This window comes from Lampetra fluviatilis, chromosome 22, assembly GCF_964198595.1.
Source record: "Lampetra fluviatilis chromosome 22, kcLamFluv1.1, whole genome shotgun sequence".
Taxonomy (NCBI): domain Eukaryota; kingdom Metazoa; phylum Chordata; class Hyperoartia; order Petromyzontiformes; family Petromyzontidae; genus Lampetra; species Lampetra fluviatilis.
The window spans coordinates 6,520,107-6,540,747 of record NC_136296.1 but is presented as its reverse complement, the minus strand read 5'-3'; the positions used below and the strand labels follow the sequence as shown (position 1 = coordinate 6,540,747).

At 47.3% G+C, this 20,641-nt stretch overlaps 1 protein-coding gene across 4 annotated transcripts in view; it reads right to left on the bottom strand.

The window, feature by feature from the left end:
- PLEC (plectin) overlaps positions 1-20,641 on the bottom strand; it is a 174,928-nt gene that overhangs the window by 42,680 nt on the left and 111,607 nt on the right. For 3 of the 4 annotated variants that reach the window (XM_078866310.1, XM_078866309.1, XM_078866312.1), the window contains 6 exons: positions 11,712-11,878; positions 7,927-8,042; positions 6,601-6,707; positions 5,966-6,085; positions 4,625-4,720; positions 3,066-3,193 (listed from right to left, as the gene is read on the bottom strand). In XM_078866310.1, coding sequence (XP_078722436.1) covers positions 3,066-3,193; positions 4,625-4,720; positions 5,966-6,085; positions 6,601-6,707; positions 7,927-8,042; positions 11,712-11,878 — 734 coding nt within the window. Of the gene's footprint in view, positions 1-3,065; positions 3,194-4,624; positions 4,721-5,965; positions 6,086-6,600; positions 6,708-7,926; positions 8,043-8,980; positions 9,297-11,711; positions 11,879-20,641 lie in introns of those variants that run through there. The other variant, XM_078866313.1, reaches the window with a different exon arrangement.

Genomic DNA, 20,641 nt, shown 5'->3' with positions numbered 1-20,641 from the left:
GAAAGTATTGCAGTAATTTCCATAAAAGTATAAATCCATTATTAAGATATTTTTGTAATACTTTTCTGATATTGGCTCCTCACGCTAAGTGATTAACTAACACATGCTAAAATCATTGTTTGCACATTCTACAGCGCTTACACAGAAACAAGATCATTGCCCGCACCAGAAGAACGTGGTGTTCATTAATGTAATTCTTCTGAAAAAAAACATCCACGGTGAAACGACGTGCAACATTACCGTACCTGTAGTCTGTTCCATTCTGTGCAGAAAATCCGGACAAACCCATGGCTGCTGTGCTACTCAGGGAAGCACAATCTGGCATCGGTGAAGCCATGCCAAGGTAGGCTTGGCCTGGATAGAGATCATTGTCATTGAAGCTCTGGAGCGCCGCTGCTCCGGCCCTGCGCACTGCCATCGCATGATGCGCACCAGGGACAGCCCTGGATCCGGCCTCCGCCGTGAAGAATGACGGTGAGGCTGCCCGCTGGTCCGGGCTCACCATTCGCTCGTGCGTGTCAAAGGAGCCACCCTCCGTGGCGACGCTAGTGCCACCGCTAGGGAAGAAGACTGCTGAGCTACCACCACCTCCTCCAGCAACACCGCTGCCGCCACCGCCACCGAAACCGCCACCACCACCTGCACTGAAGCCATCAACAGCCGCTCCGCCACCTGCCCTCCTGCCGCCGGCAAAGGCCGCTGAGCCGGAGCTGTAGCTCGGGGTCCGCATCGTGGCAATGCCGGAGTTGCTGAGGGAGCCGGAGGAAAACTGGCGCTGTCGATCCGCGTCATAGACAGCCTGAAAGGCGTCGGAACTGGGCTGGTGCATCACCCTGACGTGTCCACGGGGACACAGCGGCGCCGAATTCTGAAAAACCGCCTGGTGGTTCATCATGCTGATGGGCAAGAGTAGGCCGAGAGGCGACTTTGAAGAAGGAGAAAAGTAATACAAATAAAAACCCCAGCCAATAAGCGCGACCGCTTAAATGGTTCACCTAATGCCTCTCACGCATAGGCATTTCTTCATCTTCTTGGGCGATAAAATAGTACCGATGAAAAATCGAATGTTATATAATAACAATAATAATCCAAACGACAACAACAAGACGCAAACGACTAAGATGTAAAAAATAAAAATTACGACAAAATGGAGCGGTGTCTCGCGCTTTGGCTTTCGGAGCCTTGGGATGAAGCTGTCTCTCCTCTGAAGGCCAGATCTCATCTGTCGCGTCCCACTCAAGTCTCCTGGGCGAAAGCATGCTTGGGGCTCAGAAGAGACGCTATCTGCAGCCACGCAAAGTATTCGCCCTGTGGACATCAGGGCGGCGTGTGATTGGATGAAATTATTATTTATTTGAATTTCCTTCAGCGCACGTATGGCTGCAGGCACGCTCAATTCCAGAGCGAATCCAAAGTCACGCTGATATCTTTTCGATTGACGGATGGTTCGGCTTAGAAACTTGCCTCGACATCGGATGGAGTGCCATATCAAATTCCATCTTGAGAGTGTGAATGTGTTAGGTTGGCAACTGGTTCTCAACTGCTTGGCCTCCAACCATGATTGACGGATGGTTCGGCTTAGAAACTTGCCTCGACATCGGATGGAGTGCCAAATCAAATTCCATTTTGAGAGTGTGAATGTGTTAGGTTGGCAACTGGTTCTCAACTGCTTGGCCTCCAACCATGTGATCTTCATAGCAAGCAGAAGCCATATAAGGTCACAACTGCAAAGAGGACTCTCAAATGTAAAGGGTAATCAAAACATGCAGCATTTATTGCCGTTTCTTATATCCAATAGAGGCTGGATATAAGCACAGACTCCCGAGGTTTGCTTGTTTCAGGGTTTTACCTCGGCCTTTCACCCACCGGTGTAGTGTACGCATGTGTATTCATGTAAGGTGTTCTCATATCCAGCTCCGACGTCATCACAAATTGCATTCAGACTGACGGCTCAGGACACATTGGTTTGTAGTTGCACAAGAAGCAAAAAAACGAGAGTACAGCTTGTATTCTTCCGAATAAACACCATTATGTAAAAGGCCCTCGATGTAATGTAATCTTCGTCACGGCAAGTTGCGGTGTCAGTGCTACTAAATGTCACACGTTGGTGAGAAACGGTTTCTTTCTCACCAATCTCATGTTGATGTGTGAAAGGGCACAGCATTATGCATGTGCCACAAGAGGTCTCAAGGGTTTATTTAACCGCGGCACCTTTGTCACCGAGGACACTAAAAGTTAAAGCTGGAATCTGTGCACATACAAACCAAGCCAAAGGCGTATAACAATGTATGACGGTGCCCTGTCTCAAGAGGGACCCTTCATAAATAGAAAGAGAAACTTCAAACAGAGCGCCGAGGCCAATGAAATGTGTGCCAACGCAAGATCAAAACACCGTGCAAGGAAAGTCAAGTTCTCAAATGCGATGTCAAGGCTCACGGCGAGTCAGGACTTATCAAATGGAGCAGAATATACCGTGATGTTAGCCAACAAAAGCATGGAGAAACATCTGATCTCAGCCTCAGAATTTGAATTGCCAAATACAGACCTCTTCCATCCTACAAGAGTTACGTTTTCATAAGCCCGAAAAAAATATTTAAGATTTTTTTTAAATCAGCACAGTAAATTTCCAGCCCTCTGCTGAGCAGTGGCAGAACATCTGCAGCCCCAAGTGCTTAAGGTTTAAATCCCCCCCCCCCCCCTGCTCGTTTTTGTTTAGGCCGATAAAAGGCGCGCTAAAAAACACATTCCGTTTTTGGAGGAAGAAATAGGACTCGTACAGGGAAACATGACTCTTTCAGGGATTTGCCAATCACTGTAAGAGTCATTTTTCTTCTGCGGGGAAAAAATTGTTGAAGATGTTTTCGTTATCAGTTAAGTAGTCTTCTAACCCTCTGCTGGGCACGGAGTTTAGTGTATGGCCGTTGAACTTTTTTCGCACCATACACAGCCAACCGTGCTAATCAGAGTTGCGTCAGAATATCGGCCCCTGTGATGAACATTAATGCTGCTTCTTTTTGTTGATAAAAACGGACTCCGTTTGGAGGAAGAAAAAAATTGACGCTCACCTGTCGATCTCAATCTTCATTTCCCTCTCCCGCTCGGACATCGTGAGCAGCATCTTGTTCCACTCCTTGTCCATGTCGCTGGGGTGGTAGCCAACAGGCATCTTGATGTGGCCAGACTGGATCAAGTTCTGTGAGCCAGGGTTAGATTGTCCGTGTTAACGGTGGAAGGTGGGGGTTCGAGGCTTACAGACGGTGTTAAACGGTAAAACACTGTCAGTCAGACTTATTTTGACTTAGCATTAATTCCTTATAATTATTATTGGGGCATTTTTATTCTAATGACATTATATAAGAATGAATTATATATTCAAAATGAAGACGACATTTTTTCTTATTCGGAATATTCTTATTCGGAATATGCTGATTGCTTCAATTTCATAGCCACCTAGCAATGGCCGTGTCGAATTAGTAATATCTACGTGACTTTACCGAAAGAAGCAAGAACATGAATCCATGCAGTCACGGAAGCTTGAAATCGAAATTTAGTAATATGTCCTATCGAGTCTTTATAGTCCCTGTGAACGGTTGGGACTTTAGATTAAGCACGGCTAAATTAAAACAAATTTACACACATGAACAATGTAGGGACTATATCGCCAGTTCTCTGCATGCAAAATCACGCAGTGGTTTCGGTCATATTTTCATATCAACTTTTTTTGATCTTGCTTTTTTGTATTTTCATAACATATACGAAGCAATAGACGTAAGATTACAAGCAGCAAGTGGGCCAAATGTGGTCCTCGTGGAAGTAATTGGATTTTGGTTAGGAAGATGGAAGCACCGTGACACTCCATCCTTGAATTAGGTCAGCTACATGGTGAGTACCTCGAGGTAAAAGTTGGGATCCACGGGCAAGAGACGGAATGCTTGTCAAGTACAAAGGTTCCACAGGTAAGGGACAAGGCTTGTGCAGAGTACTAACTAACTATTTCTACTTCATCAAGTATGGCCCAAGAAGCTACGTGGCTCTTTTTTCAGAAGCAACCTGGCCACAAATGATAACTCAACAAAGTGGCTTATCGCGTGGAAATGTAGAGCAGCCAAATACTCTAAACGTATGTTTCTTAACGTGGAGGGGAAAACCGGAGAACACCACGGGGAGAACATGAAAACTTCAATTATACAGGCGTCAGGGTCGGGATCGGGATCGAACCCACAACCTCCTGTATACGAGGCGAGGTAGTTAACATCCCACCACCACGGCGACCAGGGATTCTTGGATTAGGGGGTGGCCTTTTCACCGTGCACTATATTTTCTCCTGCACAGTATCCACGCCACAACGCCCGCAGCAGCGAGCTGAATGCACGATATTTAGAAGCAGATCGTGTCCTTACTCGTTCCGTTCAGAGTCTAACACTCGTGTAAAGTTTTTCTGAGATTGACTCTGTCAGTTTCACATGTAGGCTTTCGTGACCAATATCATCCATAATACAAGTTTTTGCGTGTTAGGCCTGAGTCGTTGTGTGGCTACTCCCCCCCCACCGTCCCCATCGCACATGCACAGGGACCACGTGACGGCGCTGCAAGAAGGGCAGCGGGTGCCGGGCGTCGTCGTTACCTCCATCATCATGAAGAGGCTCTTCATGCGCAGACGCTCCGCCTCCTTGGCCGGCAGCTCGACCTCGCGGAAGTGCACCAGCTGGCTGTACTGGGTCTGGCAGAGCGCGAGGCGAGAACGGCGAGAGAGCGCGGCGCGTGATTTGAGGGGCACAGGTGCGTGACACGGCAGGCCCGGCCGCCGTGGCGGTCGCCGGGAGCGGGCTCCAGGAGTCCCGCGACCGAATGGGAAGAGGCGAGGTGGTGCGGGACAGTGTTCGGGCAGCACGTTCGGTGGGATACCAGCGTCAGCGGCTCTGCGCCCACGATGGCAATCCAGATCTTAAGACAATGAGCGGGCAGCGGAGATCGCTGACTCGAGCGGCATGAGTTCTGCTATTGTTCTTTTATTAATCAGCTGCACCACAGCTACGCATTCAGTATTTAAGTGTTTGCAGTATACCGCACAGCCGTCGATTCGCAAATATTCCTGGATGAAGTCTCCCTGGTTTAAGCTACATGTTGAGCATATGTTCAGTACCAGCTTTCGCCACGCACTACTGTTGAAGATACCCACATTAGTGCGTGGCAAAAGCTTAACACTGAACAATCAAACTTGGATTACGATTGGCTGGAAAAACCTACTGTACGTGGCAAAGTCACACTTTACTCCGGCGCTATACGTTTTACCCAATAACACAGATTTTTTTTCAATGTGTTTAGGCATCTAGCACATAATGAATTATTTGCTTGCTGTTGTGATGCCCGGATAATCTAGCGCCTGCATGATTTGCTTTACGCGACTCGATCACATAAAACAAATGAATCAAAAGAAATATATTCTCACGACTCAATGCATGTATAATGAATGTAAGAATACACTTTAATTGATGAAACCAGTAATAATTACATGCCTACTGCTTGTGTAAATGCTGATGTATTCCATTCCCATCCTATGATGTTTCTGCCACCATCTAGGGTATAGCTTTCCATTTATTACCATTCTTTATATCAAGTTTCTAGTTCAAGTTACTCATGATAACAATTGAGTACTGTGTCGGGTGGCGGTGGGTGTACGACACAGTTACATCTACGCAGCATAACCCTTGAAAATGTTATCATGAATAACATTGGTCGCGAAAGCTCGCGTGTCAAATTAAGCTGAAGTACATTTTGCTCAAACCAAATGAGAACTCAAGACACCAGGATGAGTCTCATTTGCGAGAGTAACCCGGGTCATTAGCCAGCCAGTAGGGGGCGATGACTGCGATCCAAACCCCAGCTGATGTCAGGGGATCATTAACGTCGACCGTGAAGCAGCATTGACGGCTCTCTGCGTCGGTCAAGACCCAAGCATCCGTACCCTGAGGTCTGTGGGGTTGGCAGAGTTGGCCCGAGTCTGGAACATGATGATGTACTGGCGGATCCACTGCATGATGATCACCACGATTTCCTGGTACTCTGTCCAGCGCAACTCCACCTCCTTGTGGCCACGCAGAGGAATAACAAAGCACGTGTTTGTTGACATCGCAGTCCTGTGTAGAAGGTGAGGCAGAGTAAAGGTGATAGAAGGCACAGCCCTGCAATGTATTGCTGATGTCACCGCTGGTGGAGCGGCCTCCGTTAGAAGGAGTTCTGTGTGTGTGTATGTATGTTGAGCTTCTTTCACGCCATACGTAGCCGACCGTGCTAATTTCGAGGTTAGCACGATAACAGAAATCCCCTTTTCACGCACCCTGCTACAGAGACGTTCAGTGCATTGCAATCGAACTGAAATGTCCAATTATTATCAGAGTTGGAATTTTGTCGACCAAAGTGGTTTTTTTTTCGGTCCGTGTTATTTGTTATTTCGTGAGAATGTTGTGACCATACACAGGTGGCTGCGTGGATTTTAATCGAGGGTCTCATCGGTGCCAGCTCAGCGCTTTGCCAGCCACCCGGCCGCCCCTTCTGTGGAGAACGTAAATGAGATGCGAAGACAAACATGCGCATTGTTACATTTGCATTCAGTCCAGAGTTGACCTCCGGCATCCTGGGGATGACGTCGTAGAGGGACGACACGTAGGTGATGATGGATTTCTCATCCGGGGATGGCACGTCCACATCTGGGGAACAGGACGTGGGGACAGCATATATTGGTTTCGCTCAGTCAAATCAGTCTCGGGCAGCGGTTCTTAACCTGGGGTGCACGCACCACCCTGGCGTTGCGAGATGCCCTTTCTGGCGGTGCGAGACGAGGCCAGGTTTTTTTAGGAGGTAAATCATTGAAAAACAAATAGAGCACGGGCACGTAAGTGCAACTACTTTGTTTCATAAAACCCGCGTATTCATTAACGTTATAAATGCTTTTACGATTGAGAACCAAAGAGGTGCAAGGCTGCAGCAAAGGTTAAGAACCACTGGTCTAGGGGGATGATTAATCTTTGTTGGCAAATGTTCCTCCATCTTTAATGTTTGGCCAAAAACACACCCGTTCAACTCTAACGGACGACTGGGCAAATTGCCAGGGCGATGAATGATGTGTTTTGACTGCTTCGTCAAGATGTGCAATCTAGCTGTGTAAATCTACGAGATCGCACCGTGATTAGCCACGCCTTCAATGCTTGTAAGTCTCGCCGCTACAACAAATAGGCAGTCGACATTTTAAAGATGGGTTTGCGTTGAAACGTATTCTGACGCCTGTATATTTTGGAGTGTGCATGTTCTCCCCATGATTGCGTCGATTTTTCCCTGCGTCCCTCCGGTTTTTCCCTCCACAATTCGAATCAACGTGCGTTTAGACTATTTGGCCACAATAAATTTCCACGTGATAAGCCACTTCGTTGAGCTATCACTTGTCATTGCAAGGTTGCTTCCAATAAAAAAAAGAGCTATATAGCTCAGTGGGCCTCACCTGGTAAAATAAAAAAGTTTCGTTTTGTTCCATAGTTTAGTTAGTTTATTTTTCGATTTGAAGCTTTCGTGACTGCAGGGATTCATCTTCTTGGTTCTTTCGGTAAAGTCACGTAGAAGGGAAATAATAAATAATAAAATAATGAAAATAAAACATAATGTTTGATTTTCATTATTTTATTATTTCCCTTCTACGTGACTTTACCGAAAGAACCAAGCAGAATATTAGTTAGTTTAGTTTCGTTTTCTCTAAGTAAGTGTGCTTACAATTCGATCCTGATTACGGTGCCACCGGCTCGGGTCAGCGTCGGTAATAAAACTAACACTGACCTCGCCTCAGAGCCGCCTCGCGTTGCCCTGCATTCCACTCTTAACGTGCGAATCTCCGAGCCGCCGTGCGACGTCGCACAACCTCCCTCGTCTTCCTCTCACCTTCGGGATCCAGCAGCCGCGTGACGCCCATGTCGTGCTCCGCCACCGTGAAGGCCTGCTCCAGGTTTTCTCGGTTGGCCCGAACGGCCACTCGCTTCATGTCAATCAGTTCCGGTCTGGAGTTACGACAACGGCAGAAAGTGTGTCAACCTTTTTTTGCGGGTTAGCGTTTGTTGTCCTTCCCCCCCCACACCCCCCGCCGCCGCACCTCCGATTAGCACGGCTTGGCGACGTACGGTGCGAAAGAAGTTCAACATACGTACGTACACACCTCGGCACACAGCTATAGCTGACGCGGCACTGCCCAGCGCTCGTCATTCTCGTGAAAGAGCTCGAGGCTCGATGTTTCTTGCCCGCGTAGAACAAATACAATCAATCGGCTTGCCTTCAGTCCCCTACGCTGGATGTCACACAAGACGGAACCAACAATTCGCTTCGAGAGCCATTCACCTTCACGGCCGACAGATGGTTCATCGTTCCACGTTCACCTGGTTAGATGCACGCGTTGCTCACTGCACCCATTTGACACGTGGGTTTGATATGTGATCAGCAACACATTTCACATGTGGTCGGCATTATCGTTCGTGATGTTTTAGATTTTTTTCGTTGAAAAAGGCACGATACAGTGACTCAGGTACGTTGAGTTTGACATTGTATTGTCAACCCGTTCCCAAGCATAACGAGAAGTGAATTTGAGTTCACCATTGGAACCTCCTTTGCCAGTAGCAAAATATCATAATTGTTTTTTTTACCCTTTTATTTATCTGGCAACAAAACTGACACCTTTTTTTCAATTTCAAGAACAGTGCATACATGATCAGAGTTGTCTTTTTTGTTTGCATTTCGACCGCAGGTCGTCAGTTTTGTTGCCGGATAAAAGGGTAAAAAAAACTATTCTTATGAATTTGAGTTCTCGATAACTGCGCATAGGTAAACAAGCACAAACAGTGAACGTGCTGACTTTTAAAGAGACATTTGTACTGTTTACCCACAATTAGAGCTTTCGTGATTGTGGTTAAAGAGTGCAAGAACGGATTCACAAGCGAAACCTCACCTGCTTGAACTCATTCCAGGTGTCAATCCCGCCTCCATCCTAGACTGCGCGGCTCTGTTCGTACGGGGCAAGCTTGCGTAGTTGTAGCACTCCATGTATATATCCGCCGTCTCTCTCTCCCCCCGCCTAAGCCTCCCTGCATGTCGTTTCATTGTTCTCTGAATATTAAATATTCGAAATGAGAATGAATTGCTGAGAAATAAATCAAACTATCGTGAAGAAACCAACAAAAAATAAAAACTGTTCGAAGTGGTCGACAAACACGTCTGTAAAGGAAAACTAAAGTTTCACTTTAAAAGCGCCGCGGGTCGCAAACATCCCGACGCTGGTTCCGCTGAAGGTGCGCGCGGCCGCAGCTAGCGAACGTTTTATAAGGAACGACAGCGTCACTGGAAAAAAAAGAAAAAAGAAAACTCCGTTCTACTTAGCAACACGGAGGACATAACGGTGTGAGTGTTGCACTGAGCGGGAACACTGCGATCCTTTCTGCAGATGTGCACCAAATTCAAATCCATCCCCCACCCCTTCACTTGCACTGGGAGATCGTGCCAGCCTAGCGCTGCCAACTATTTTGTCCACAGAAATTCAAAAGTATGCCCCAAGACAGGCACTTGCACGCGTGCACTTCAGCCGCGAATGTTTTTACATGTGTGTGGATAGATATACAATCCCCTATGGAGAGCGGTAGTATAGCGGTTAGCGTGCTGCGCTACGAACCCGCCGATCCGAGTTCAATTCCTGCTCATGGCCAACACCAGTGACGAATATTTGAACTGGTTCCGGGCCTCTCATAGGTCGACTCAGCCTCAAATGAGTACCTGGTATGGTGTGTAAAGTGATCGCCACTAGGAAGACAAAGGCGGTCAGGTTTCGTGTTGGACACCCCCCCTCCCCGCATGTGCCGTGCAGGCCTTAATAGGTGCTCGCTAACAGCACTTGCCCCAACAGTCTGTTAAGGCTATACAGGGGATCTTTGTCTTTATAAAATCCTAGGGCAGTGCTCGCAAGTGGAAAAATACTTGGCACAAGTAGACATCACTTACTATTAACATCTAAGCTGTAATTGGCCTTATCTCAAGTAACAGTATAATTAGCTTACGTAATGTTTTAGAGGCACAGAGATATAGAGAGTATGTAATAGCGACTGAACATGGCCTGAACTCCAGCAACATTTTAATTCGCTGAAATAATATTTTATATGCACGATACACCATCGCGGGTTACCTGTCCCGTTGGAAACGTGCAAAGACTTGCGTGAGTTGAATGACTACATGGGTCTGTTAACCACACCTATATCACAAGTAGACTACATCACATACCTGTGTAGGTTCCACATACTGCAATCTTAAGTCGGGAATTCAGAAGTTGTTTTCCAGAGTGAAGCTCACTGAGATTTTCAGCTCTTTTTTTAAGGGAAACTCGGCCAGCAGCCAATCGTCGGTAGCAGTGTCAACATCTACTGTGTCAATATTATTTTTTATCATCAGCCAAGATCTACAAAGTTTCTCTGCAAATTTTTCAAATTTTATCCTAAATGTATTCCTGAATGTCCACGTTTCCGATCCGTACGTCAGAGCGGGTGATATGCACCGATAGAGAATGTTCTTTTTAGCACAATAGTATGCTGCTATTCATTATCAACTTGATTTCCAAACGCACTCTAACATGCTCTACTCTACCTCTTCATTTAATCATTTTGATCCCAAGTCTCCCTTGAGTGACACGTCTGCTGTGTTTCCCAGTAAGTGTCTATCCACTTAAGTCGTTTGTTTCGTACTTCACCATGTGGGTCAGTGCGGGTTCATGAAACATATGCTGAGTGGTGAGCGTACAGGAAGCGTTGTTATAAATATGTTAAATCTGTAATGTATACAAACCGATGTTGGTTATAACATAGTCAGAGGGTGGAAACTGGTATGAGATTTAAAACCATTACAAGAACTGTTTGGAGGGTTGACTAAGGAGACTGATATTTGCAAAGCCCTTTCTTTACATTCCGTTTGGTGTGATTCATAACGCTCCGACATGTATTTTGCCAGTAGTTGAAATGGTTTAAATTGATCTACGACCACAAGTGTGGATCATGTTCCCCCAAGCCAGAACACAGTAATGCTCAAGGAAGGCAAGTGTGGTTTTTTTTGGGTGGGTGGGGTGGTAACATGGATAGAAAATCATCCGTCTGAAAACGTGTTAAAGCATGCGGGAATTAAATAACTACTGCATGGGCATGTTCACCACACTTATGATATTTGAAGGTAAATGTCACATTCAAACTAACAAAACGCTTAAAGAAATCGATTGTGAAAAAAATCTATCACACCACTCCAAGCACCCAATCATACGACGTTACTGTGTATATACGTACTGCCGCATAGCGGGGAGCAGCATCGCGGCGGTTAGCTACGACAAGTGGCCACCCAAGTTCGATTCCCTCTCATGGGAAATACGAGTGACGATTATCTGAACCGTTCCCGGGTCGTTCGGCAGTTCACCCGTGGTGGGGCAAAGTGTGGGCACTCTCACCTCTTCCAAGATGTCTGAGCCAGCGTGGAAGATGAGGCCAAAAAAACACCCTCCCAAGGGGCTCTCTACCCAGAGCGTGGGAACACCTTCCGCCAGCGGTGACGCGAGCAAGGAATTGCTGGGCTGCACCTTTACCTTTCAATGCCACCCCCCCACCTACCGCCCCGAGCGCCTCCGCCCCCACCCCCTGCTGGAACTGCGGTCTCACCGGTGGCGGTGGATGATGGCGTTGAAGAGTCGGCCGTCGCGCCACGACGTCGTGAAGTTGTCGCAGCGGATGCCCGGGTAGCCCTCCACCATGCGCTGAGACCACAGCAGCAGCCGGTCCTTGGCGGTCATGTCCTCGGACTGGCCCGACACCTGGATGTCCGCGATCTGCGAGCGGGCAAACGCGACGCAGGCGCCCGCCGTCAGAACGTCATTTCGTGACGGACGGTGAATGGTGTTACGTGCGCGTACACACGCGTAGTTTATTTGCTAACGAAAACGTTTGGTTACATTTTAGGCTGGATTCTATTTCGCGGAATCATTGATGCTACTCGTTTTGTTTTCAATTGCTGATCGTTTTGGAGATGTTCTGGTTGACTCAAATGGTCTAAGATGTCAGATTCAACAAAAAGAGACATTCGGTTTGAAGCGGTAATTTTGGGAGAAAAATTATAATCCGAGATAAAAAATTAACGAAACGGTTCTCAAACGGTATCTTTCACGCTTCTTTCCATACAGACACGGCTACCGCTGAGGTCCAGTGGTCATCATGTTTGGATGAAAGCGCAACGCCGACGACCTCTGACCTACAGGCCGGTGCGACGTGCAAAGCCGGGCCGCGGTGGTCCAGAATGCACTCGACAATCCCACGCAAGGTCGCACTCATTGCACACGAGGAGCACAAACCATCACGCGAACTCCGGTCATCCTCGCAACGGCTTTTGGCTAACCATTGAACAAAGACGGTCACCGCATTCCGCGCTTTCAAACGCTCTTCCTTCCGATATTAGTAAACCACTGGCGCTATGCACTTTTAAATCTAGATTGAAAACGAATTTCTTAAGAACTGCTTTTGTGCTTAGTTTGTTGTTCTTGCCCCGCACCTCCAATTAGCACGGTTGGCTACGTACGTTGCGAAATAAGTTCAACATTACTACGTAGACGCAACAGGCATAACGCTGCTGCCACCTAACGGTACAGGTGTGTGAATGAGCACACCTGTCTGCAGAACGATCTGTCTCTCTGTGAGCAGTGAGCACTGTTCCCTCGACTGAGCTCCGCAAGGGACGACATTGCGGCCGCCGCGAATCGAGTCGTTTTAATATCTTTGTCGCTCTCGCTTCCTGCGTCGCCAAACGCGAGGCTCCCAAAGTCTCCCGTCGACCTGTGGGACATCTCCGAGGGGGCCGCTTGTGCTATCGGTGAAAAATGACACCAGTGGAGTTGCTCGTCCAGCGCGGGAAACTTGGGCAGAGCGCGCCTCTCGCTTGCGTTCGCGAACTCGATGCACTCGGACAGAAAAGAGGCCACGTCGTCCGAGCTGTACGCGGGCAGGTCCCGCGCGCGTGGCATCGGCCACGTAGGATTACGAGCCGCGGTTCCATCAGGAGCATCCGCCGCATGTCCCTGCTCTAGAGAGCTCTTCTTTTTCCTCTTCTTCTTGACCTTAGCCTTGCTCTGCTGGGCAGCGGGTGGACTCGAACTCAAGCCGTGCGCCTTGTGTCCCCACGGTTGTCCTTCCTCCTTCGCCGAGTCTGCCATCGATTCCACGTCACCCTCCCCCCAGTGGAGTAGGGAGGAGATCGAGGAGCACGCCAGGGAGGACGGTGGGAGGGTGGAGGAGGATCCGCCCGTGCTGCTCCGACGGCACGCCACGGCTTCTGTCGCCGCCAGCATCCTTCCCGGCATGCACTGCGAGCTGTCGCCGAGCGAAGGCAGCGCTTCAAACGATGGCCCTCCATCTGGAGAACCCCTTCTGAGCCCGGCAGACAGATTGCCCCCCCTGCGAGTCTTCATCCTCATTCTGCGCAGCTCAAGTTTGGGCGAAGAGCAGAATCCTGGAGAGCACAGGCTGAGGTCTGGGGAGGCAGGCCAGTGAAGGAGGCACACGGCCCCCTTACGGTGAGGTCCTGAAGGGACCAAAGGCAGCCCGGTGGCACGCCGTTCCCCCACGCCGGCACCCTCCCGCACGCAGCCACACGCATTGCCCATCTCTTGCGCAGGTTTTACTTCGTGAGCGGCAGCTGCCACTCGCCCCGGCGTTGCCACACGTCCTCCACGATTCTGCCCTTAGTTGTAAATTCGCTCGTGGATACAGTGCCCTGTAAAAAATCTTTTTTTTTGTCTGCCTCCCTTTATACAAAGAAAATAACAAAACAACAAACAAACAAAAAAAACAACCCAGCCAGAAGAGTGATAAAAACTCTAATTGATTTACCAACGAGCCAACCGGTTGCATAATGCCGGAATGTCGACGGACATCACCGCTTTCTTTAGTCAGCTCTTGACGCTCACTCTCGGGCCGTCTGCTCCGACTGCTAATCAACCTGGCGTAGCCAAAATAACGCGAGGACACACTCCGCACCCCTCCCTGGCGGGTTCAGCCATCTTTGTACTTTTGGAATTTTTGCCGATGGCCCGGCTGAGATTAACGCCGCCGCAATAGCAACGCTTGACCCCGGCACAGGATTGGCCGTTGGCACAGACGGGCAATTAAAAACACTCGTCCCTGACGCTCCCCTCTCCTCTGAAAAAGCCCGACTGCATGGACAAACAGACCTGCGAGTGCCCGCCCACCTATCGGCCTCAATAAAATAAATAACGGGTTACGGGTGACAAGCCGTTGTAAAAAATCAGACACCACGGCACGGCACAAGTCCCACGGACAGGTTCCGTGCCGGTTGAAACTCGCACGTTTTGCCCTGCCTTGTCATCATCTCTCTCCCAGAAACAGTTCTGTATATTTGTGGCCCAGACTTGTGTGTGCGCGGGGAAATGCTAAAGTGAGCAAACCGCGTTCGTAATCATGTAGAGAAGTTGGCACAGAAAAAAGGCTGACTTGATTCTTCACTATATCTGCAATGGACCATACGTTGTTTGATTTTTTTATGCTGCGTCAGCAGTCGTGCACAAGCACAAATAACTTAAATACTCGTGAGGAAGGGCTGTTGCCAGAAACGTCCCATATTTTAAATATTTGTGTTTTTTAAGGCCACAGTGTTATTGACGAATGTGTTGCTTTTCTTTACTGTATGTGAGAATTAGCTCTCGACACACACGTACGCACGCAGCGTAGCTGAGTAACTTAATCAGTGTGGGTAACCTAATCGGTGCTCAGTAAATTGTGAAATCCTGCACGATAGTGGCAACGCAAACTGAGACCGAGAGTAAAAAGTAGTTACCTTTCGTGGAACTATACGAAGCCAAAGGGACGCTTTAGACGATGGCGAGTAGTTCAAACATCTTTGTGCAAGACAGGTGGCAGTAATAATGGGGTCCCGTGCCACGTGTGTGTAGACTGGAAGACTAAGTTTTATGTGTTTGTTGAATGGCCACATCCTGGGCCATGTTACATTTGTTTTTGCCTTCTGGCTTAGGAGTGAAAATGCCACCTTCCCAAAGAGAGGGTGGGGTGGTGGTGGGGATGAAAGTGTGGTTATTTATTTATTTGCCATTCCTGTTTCACCACAGACACCCAATGCTTTGCCCGCAGGCTCAATACAACTTGTTTGCGTGCGCACGTAGACGCACACAATGAACAAGAAAGAAACAATGAAAAGCAGCGGGTTTTTTTCATCTGGACAGAAATGAAGCAACTTATTGGCCCGATCTGGGGCTTGTTATGGTCTTAAATACAATGCAACACAACATTGGTTGATAATAAAGTTTGAATTTACAAAGCATCTGAGGATGACAATACCTAAAATCGCCCGTATTATGAGATCATGGGGAAGAGGATTGTTTGGTGCATAGTCTTGCAAAGTACACAGAGACGCTTTGGCGGGATGTTAACTGCCTTATCTGATATACAGGAGGTCGTGGGTTCGATCCTAACACTGACGCCTGCATATTTGGAGTTTGTGTTTCTCTCCCGGTGGTCGTGTCGATTTTTCTCCGCGTCCTACGATTTTCCCCTCCACATTTAGAAATGTGCGTTTAGAGTATTTGGCTGCTATACATTTCCATGTAATAAGCTACTTCGTTGAGCTATCATTTGTGGCCAGGTCGCTTCTAAAAAAGAGATATGTAGCTCAGTGGGCCTTACCTTGTAAAATAAAATAAAAAAACTTAATAACCAGGCTACAGTCTACATTAATGTTTTTTTTTATTATGTTTTTTATTATTATTTATATTCACTTCATTTTTATTATATTTTTTCTATCTACGTGACTTGATCGAAAAAAACTAAGAATGTAAAAAAAATTATTTTAGTTTAAGACGTGATAAATTAAGCACCTCAGACTGCATGGGGATGTTGTTCAGGCTTTCACTGCAGCTACCATGATGCCATCATAATCAGTTGATGTATAAGAGGAGCGAAATTGGTGGGGATTGTGTATGTCCATTAACATTTGGGTATATGGAAACAATCCGTGCAATATTGTGACTTTAGCGCCTCTAGTGGCTGGACGAAGTCACGTGCACTCATTACATATGACAGGATTTGGAAACATCGATTCTTACAAAAGCGAAGCCGGTTAGTAAAGCTAGTGTAAAATAATACGACTAATTGGACAATTATGATGACATCATAGTAGCCAATTTTTCCCAAAAAATAATAATTAAACACTGGAACCATGAAAATTAGTTAGACATCAGCTACATGCAACGGTCTAGCCAACTTTATTTAAATCTCAATAGGTGGCAGTAAAAGCCTTCATACCGTCCTGCATTAGGACATTATGGCTGGGCGTGTCTTGAGCCAAGCGTGTACGATTTCACAGGTACAGTTGTGACTATTAGATAGGTAAAGGAATACCTTGTTTATTTAACAGTAGGAAGAACGACTGTCGTATATAAGAGCTAGTTAAAGTTGTGCTCCAAGCAGGCCTTATGAAATGGTTACTATTTTGGTCTCCGCCGCTCACCGTACTTGCAGGGATCAACCGTGCCCGTTTGAAATTGACTCGAACCCTCAACATCAATGCGCACAGAGGGCTCACACTTTAACCGCGCAGGAAATCTATTCGCTGGGTGAAGAAGCAAACTTTGGGTAAATACTTTCCCAAGGTCACAACCTTCACTTGGCAGAAGAATCAGACCTGCTACCTTCGGACGGGAGCTCCTTCAACGCTGGCCAGATATCTTCTCAACACTTTACCCCACCACACCCAACCTGCTGTATTGGCAGAGGTCGAAGGGGATTTTTTTTTTTAAACAATCCCCACCGTTTCAACTGTTGGGAAATCTGGATTAAGGTCCAGTGTACTAGCCCATCACACCATGATTGCATCCCTTCGCTGTGCAAACGAGGCCACGGCTATAACATTTTAACAGAGTGCAGCATCTTGAAGCGAACGTTGTTGTCAGACGACTGTAACTGGACGCTGTGGCCAACGCGAATCTGGCTCCGTGCTTTGAGCACATTGTCGCATGATCGACAATGGTGGGGGAGAGGAGGCACGGTGGTGAGATGTCAACTACCTCGCCAAGCATACAGGAGGTCGTGAGTTTGATCTCGACCCTGACAATGCCTGTATATTTTTAAATCCTTTATATTAAGTTCGCTTGCTTGCTTGCGCGCTTACGACCGTGCAAATCTTTCGGTCGTTTTTTAACCCACTTCCCGTGATCCAATCGAGCTGACATTTTGCACACAGACTCGTTATGCGTGACATTTTATTTTCGTGAAAAAAAATGTCCATAACTTTACACTTTTTAGGAAAAAAAAAATTATTATATTTAATTACCAATTGCTTAATGGTGGCAGGCAATCATCTGACCCATAGGTGGCAGCCATCTCAAGCCAGAGGACGAGAGGACTCTAGCCGCCACGCATATAAAGGATTTATAGTGAAAAACTTTTTTTTTACGGGTTAATTTTGAGTTATTGCTCCTCCCAGTGGTCGCATAGATTTTTCTCCGGGTCATCCGGTTTTTTCCCTCCACATTTAGGGACATGCGTTTATAGTATTTGGTTGCTATACATTTTCACTTGATAAGCCACTTCGTTGAGCTATCATTTGTGGCCAGGTCGCTTCTGAAAAAGCGCTCTAGAGCTTAGTGAGCCTTACCTGGTTAAATTAAAAAAATGGTTTATCGTTTAGTTTGAATACATTGCACCAGCCTTTACTTCGTACTGTAGTCGTTTTTGTTTTTATCCTCGCACATAGACATTGTCACAGTTGATTTAAGACCTATTATTCGATGTGCTTGGGAGTCTCTCAGACATAATGCACTGTTGGTGAGTTCACCCAGCCACATTTGATCAATTAACCTATAGGTTTCAACCTCCCGTGGGAATGTACAGGAGAGAAAGAAAATGAGACAGACTTTTCTGTCTAAAAATAAAAAAAAACAATGAGGTGGCTGGGTGGTTGAGGTGTCACAGCAGAGGGCTGGCCCTGCTGAGATCCTGGGTTCGAATCCAGGTAACCACCCGTGGTTAAATCAGGTTCTAAAGTGTAGTGAGTTGATGGTCTTAGCCTAGTCACCAGTGGGTGCACAAAACATATCTTGAGTTCGGTTTTATCACTGAGTTTGACTGATATTCTACCTGAAAAATACATCATTACATTTCAATGATAAGAAATGGATTTTACTCTAACGCAAGGCACGTGTGAAAATTTCAGCGCACCTAATGTTGATAAGTCACTTGAAGGGATCTCAGAAATAGTTATGTGATATCTCCTTCCATGACATGTTGACACATTCATTAATAATACCAACAAGCAGCAGTAAGACAAATGCCTCATCAGTACAGTACAGTTTTCAATGCTCACTACCGACAAATCTTGCCAATTTTGTCACATTTGCTCAATGTATTAATTGTGCCTTAAAGCCAAGATGACCACAATGCAGTTCTTCAGCAACTCGTGGTTTTCGCAAAATTCATGAGGCCCGGGAGCTGTTGTACATTCAGGTCACAATGTCGTGTGTTACGGGAAACTATTTGATTTCCGGCCTGCACTCATATTTCTGTTACGATGGGTTTTCTCGAAGTTTACGGATCTTAATTACTGGACAATGTGGCTCTGTGGGAAAGTGGGGAGGCCGATGTCCTGGCCGACTCCTCAAATGAAGATGACAGCCCTGTTAGAAAGTTGAGCTGGATGAGAGGCTTTCGAAGAAGTCACCCTCTTCTGAATTAGGACTGGGAGAGGTATGTTGATGGGGTTAAGCGAGCGTGAGTATTTGGCGCAGCTTGCGATGGCCGTGGAGTAGCATCTCAGGAGCTGCAGGGAAGGATTTCAAAGAATGCAAAGGTCGTTCCGCCTCTCATCCACGACCCGTAAGGTCACTGACAGAGAAGAGGCACGTAGACAAGCAGCTTCATTACAAGTACGAACGTTTAAAATAATAGTCCGCTGCACTAGCCAGTGTCCTGCTGCCACAGAGTACTACGCGTCAGGTAAACGTGCAGCTTTGCAATGTTTTTGCTCATGCAATTGCTGGTGGGAGGGCCATCCACTAGAGGGAGCTCAATAACTCCTCAACGCTGGCAAATATATCTTTGAAGACGTGGGGGGGAGTACCACCCCCCCCCCCCCAACTTGACAGTGTGGACAGAAGTCGGAGGGGGATTTAAAAACAAAACAATACCCACCGTTTCAACTGTTGGGACATCTGGATTAAGGTCCAGTGTCCTATCCCATCACACCATGGCGGCAGGCATCCCAGCGCTGTGCGAACGAGGACACGGCTATAACATTTTCACCCGGGTGCGGCATCCCGAAGCGAGTGTTGTTGTAAATGCGACTGCAACAACAGGACGCTGTGACCAACGCGAATCTGGCTCCGTGGCGAGATGTCAACTATCTCGCCTGGTATGCAGGAGGTCATTTATTGCATCGCCACCCTGACACGTGTTGTATATGTGGAGTTTGCGTGTCTCTCTCCCCGTGGTCGCGTGGATTTTTCTCCGGGTCCTCCGGTTTTGCCCTCCACATTTAGAAACACGCTTTTAGAGTATTTGGCTGCTGTAAATTTCCACACGATAGCCAACATCTAAGGGCTACTACCATTTGCGGCTAGGTTTGCTTCTAAAAAAGAAAGAGCTATACAGCTCAGGCTTGACCTAGTAAAATGAACAAACAGTTGAAATAGTAGTAAATACTTGCTCTAAGCTATACAGCTCAAGCGTTAGCCGGTTAAAATAAAAAAAAATGTAATAGGTTAAATTTTGATTTGATGCTTTCGTGACTGCAGGAATCCATACTCTTGGGTTCTTTCGGTAAAGTCACGTAGGTAGAAAAATAAAACAAAAGAAAAATAATATATCACGACGTTTCGATCGCAACACAAAGCGGTCGTCCTCGGGCGGGAAAAAATAATCCAGCAGTGGATGCCCTCCCCCCCCCCTCGCATTTTAGCTACCAAAACAAGACACCCCCTTCGTGTGTGGTGGGTTTTTTTTTCGTTGGCAGCGTGCAGCCCTCGGACGAGTGCCCGGTGCGGTCACGCCTCTCGCGAAACTGCACCGTTGTCACGCTGACTGCCTCCCCCGCCTCCGACAGCCCCGTGTGTACAAGCTCCAACCGCGCGGGACACGCCTCTTGTTCCCCCAGCCAAGGTGTGTCCGTGCTCGAAGAATGCTCCCGCAGGAGCCTCGGATACAGCCAGCCACGCCCATTCTGTCTTTCGCTCCTAAATCCCCAAAATTCCGCGGCCCTTAATTCGATTGCAGTTAATTTTACTCCCATCTCGCCCGCCCACAACGCCCGTTCTCCCCCGCACCATCTCATTTCACTCATCGGTTGGCATCATCCCACCACGCTCGCCCGACAAAAAAAAAATGCGGAAATTGAATTTCCGACGACCTTGCTCCTGGGAGTTCTCACCCAGTAATCGCATGTAGCTCCTGAAGAAGCACCCAGTACGTGCAGCGAAACGTTGGACATCATGACGAACTATGCGCGGTATATAACAAGCAGCGTTAAAGACCTTCCGCATAACGCATGCATAATTGTGTTCCCAATCAGACCCTGATTG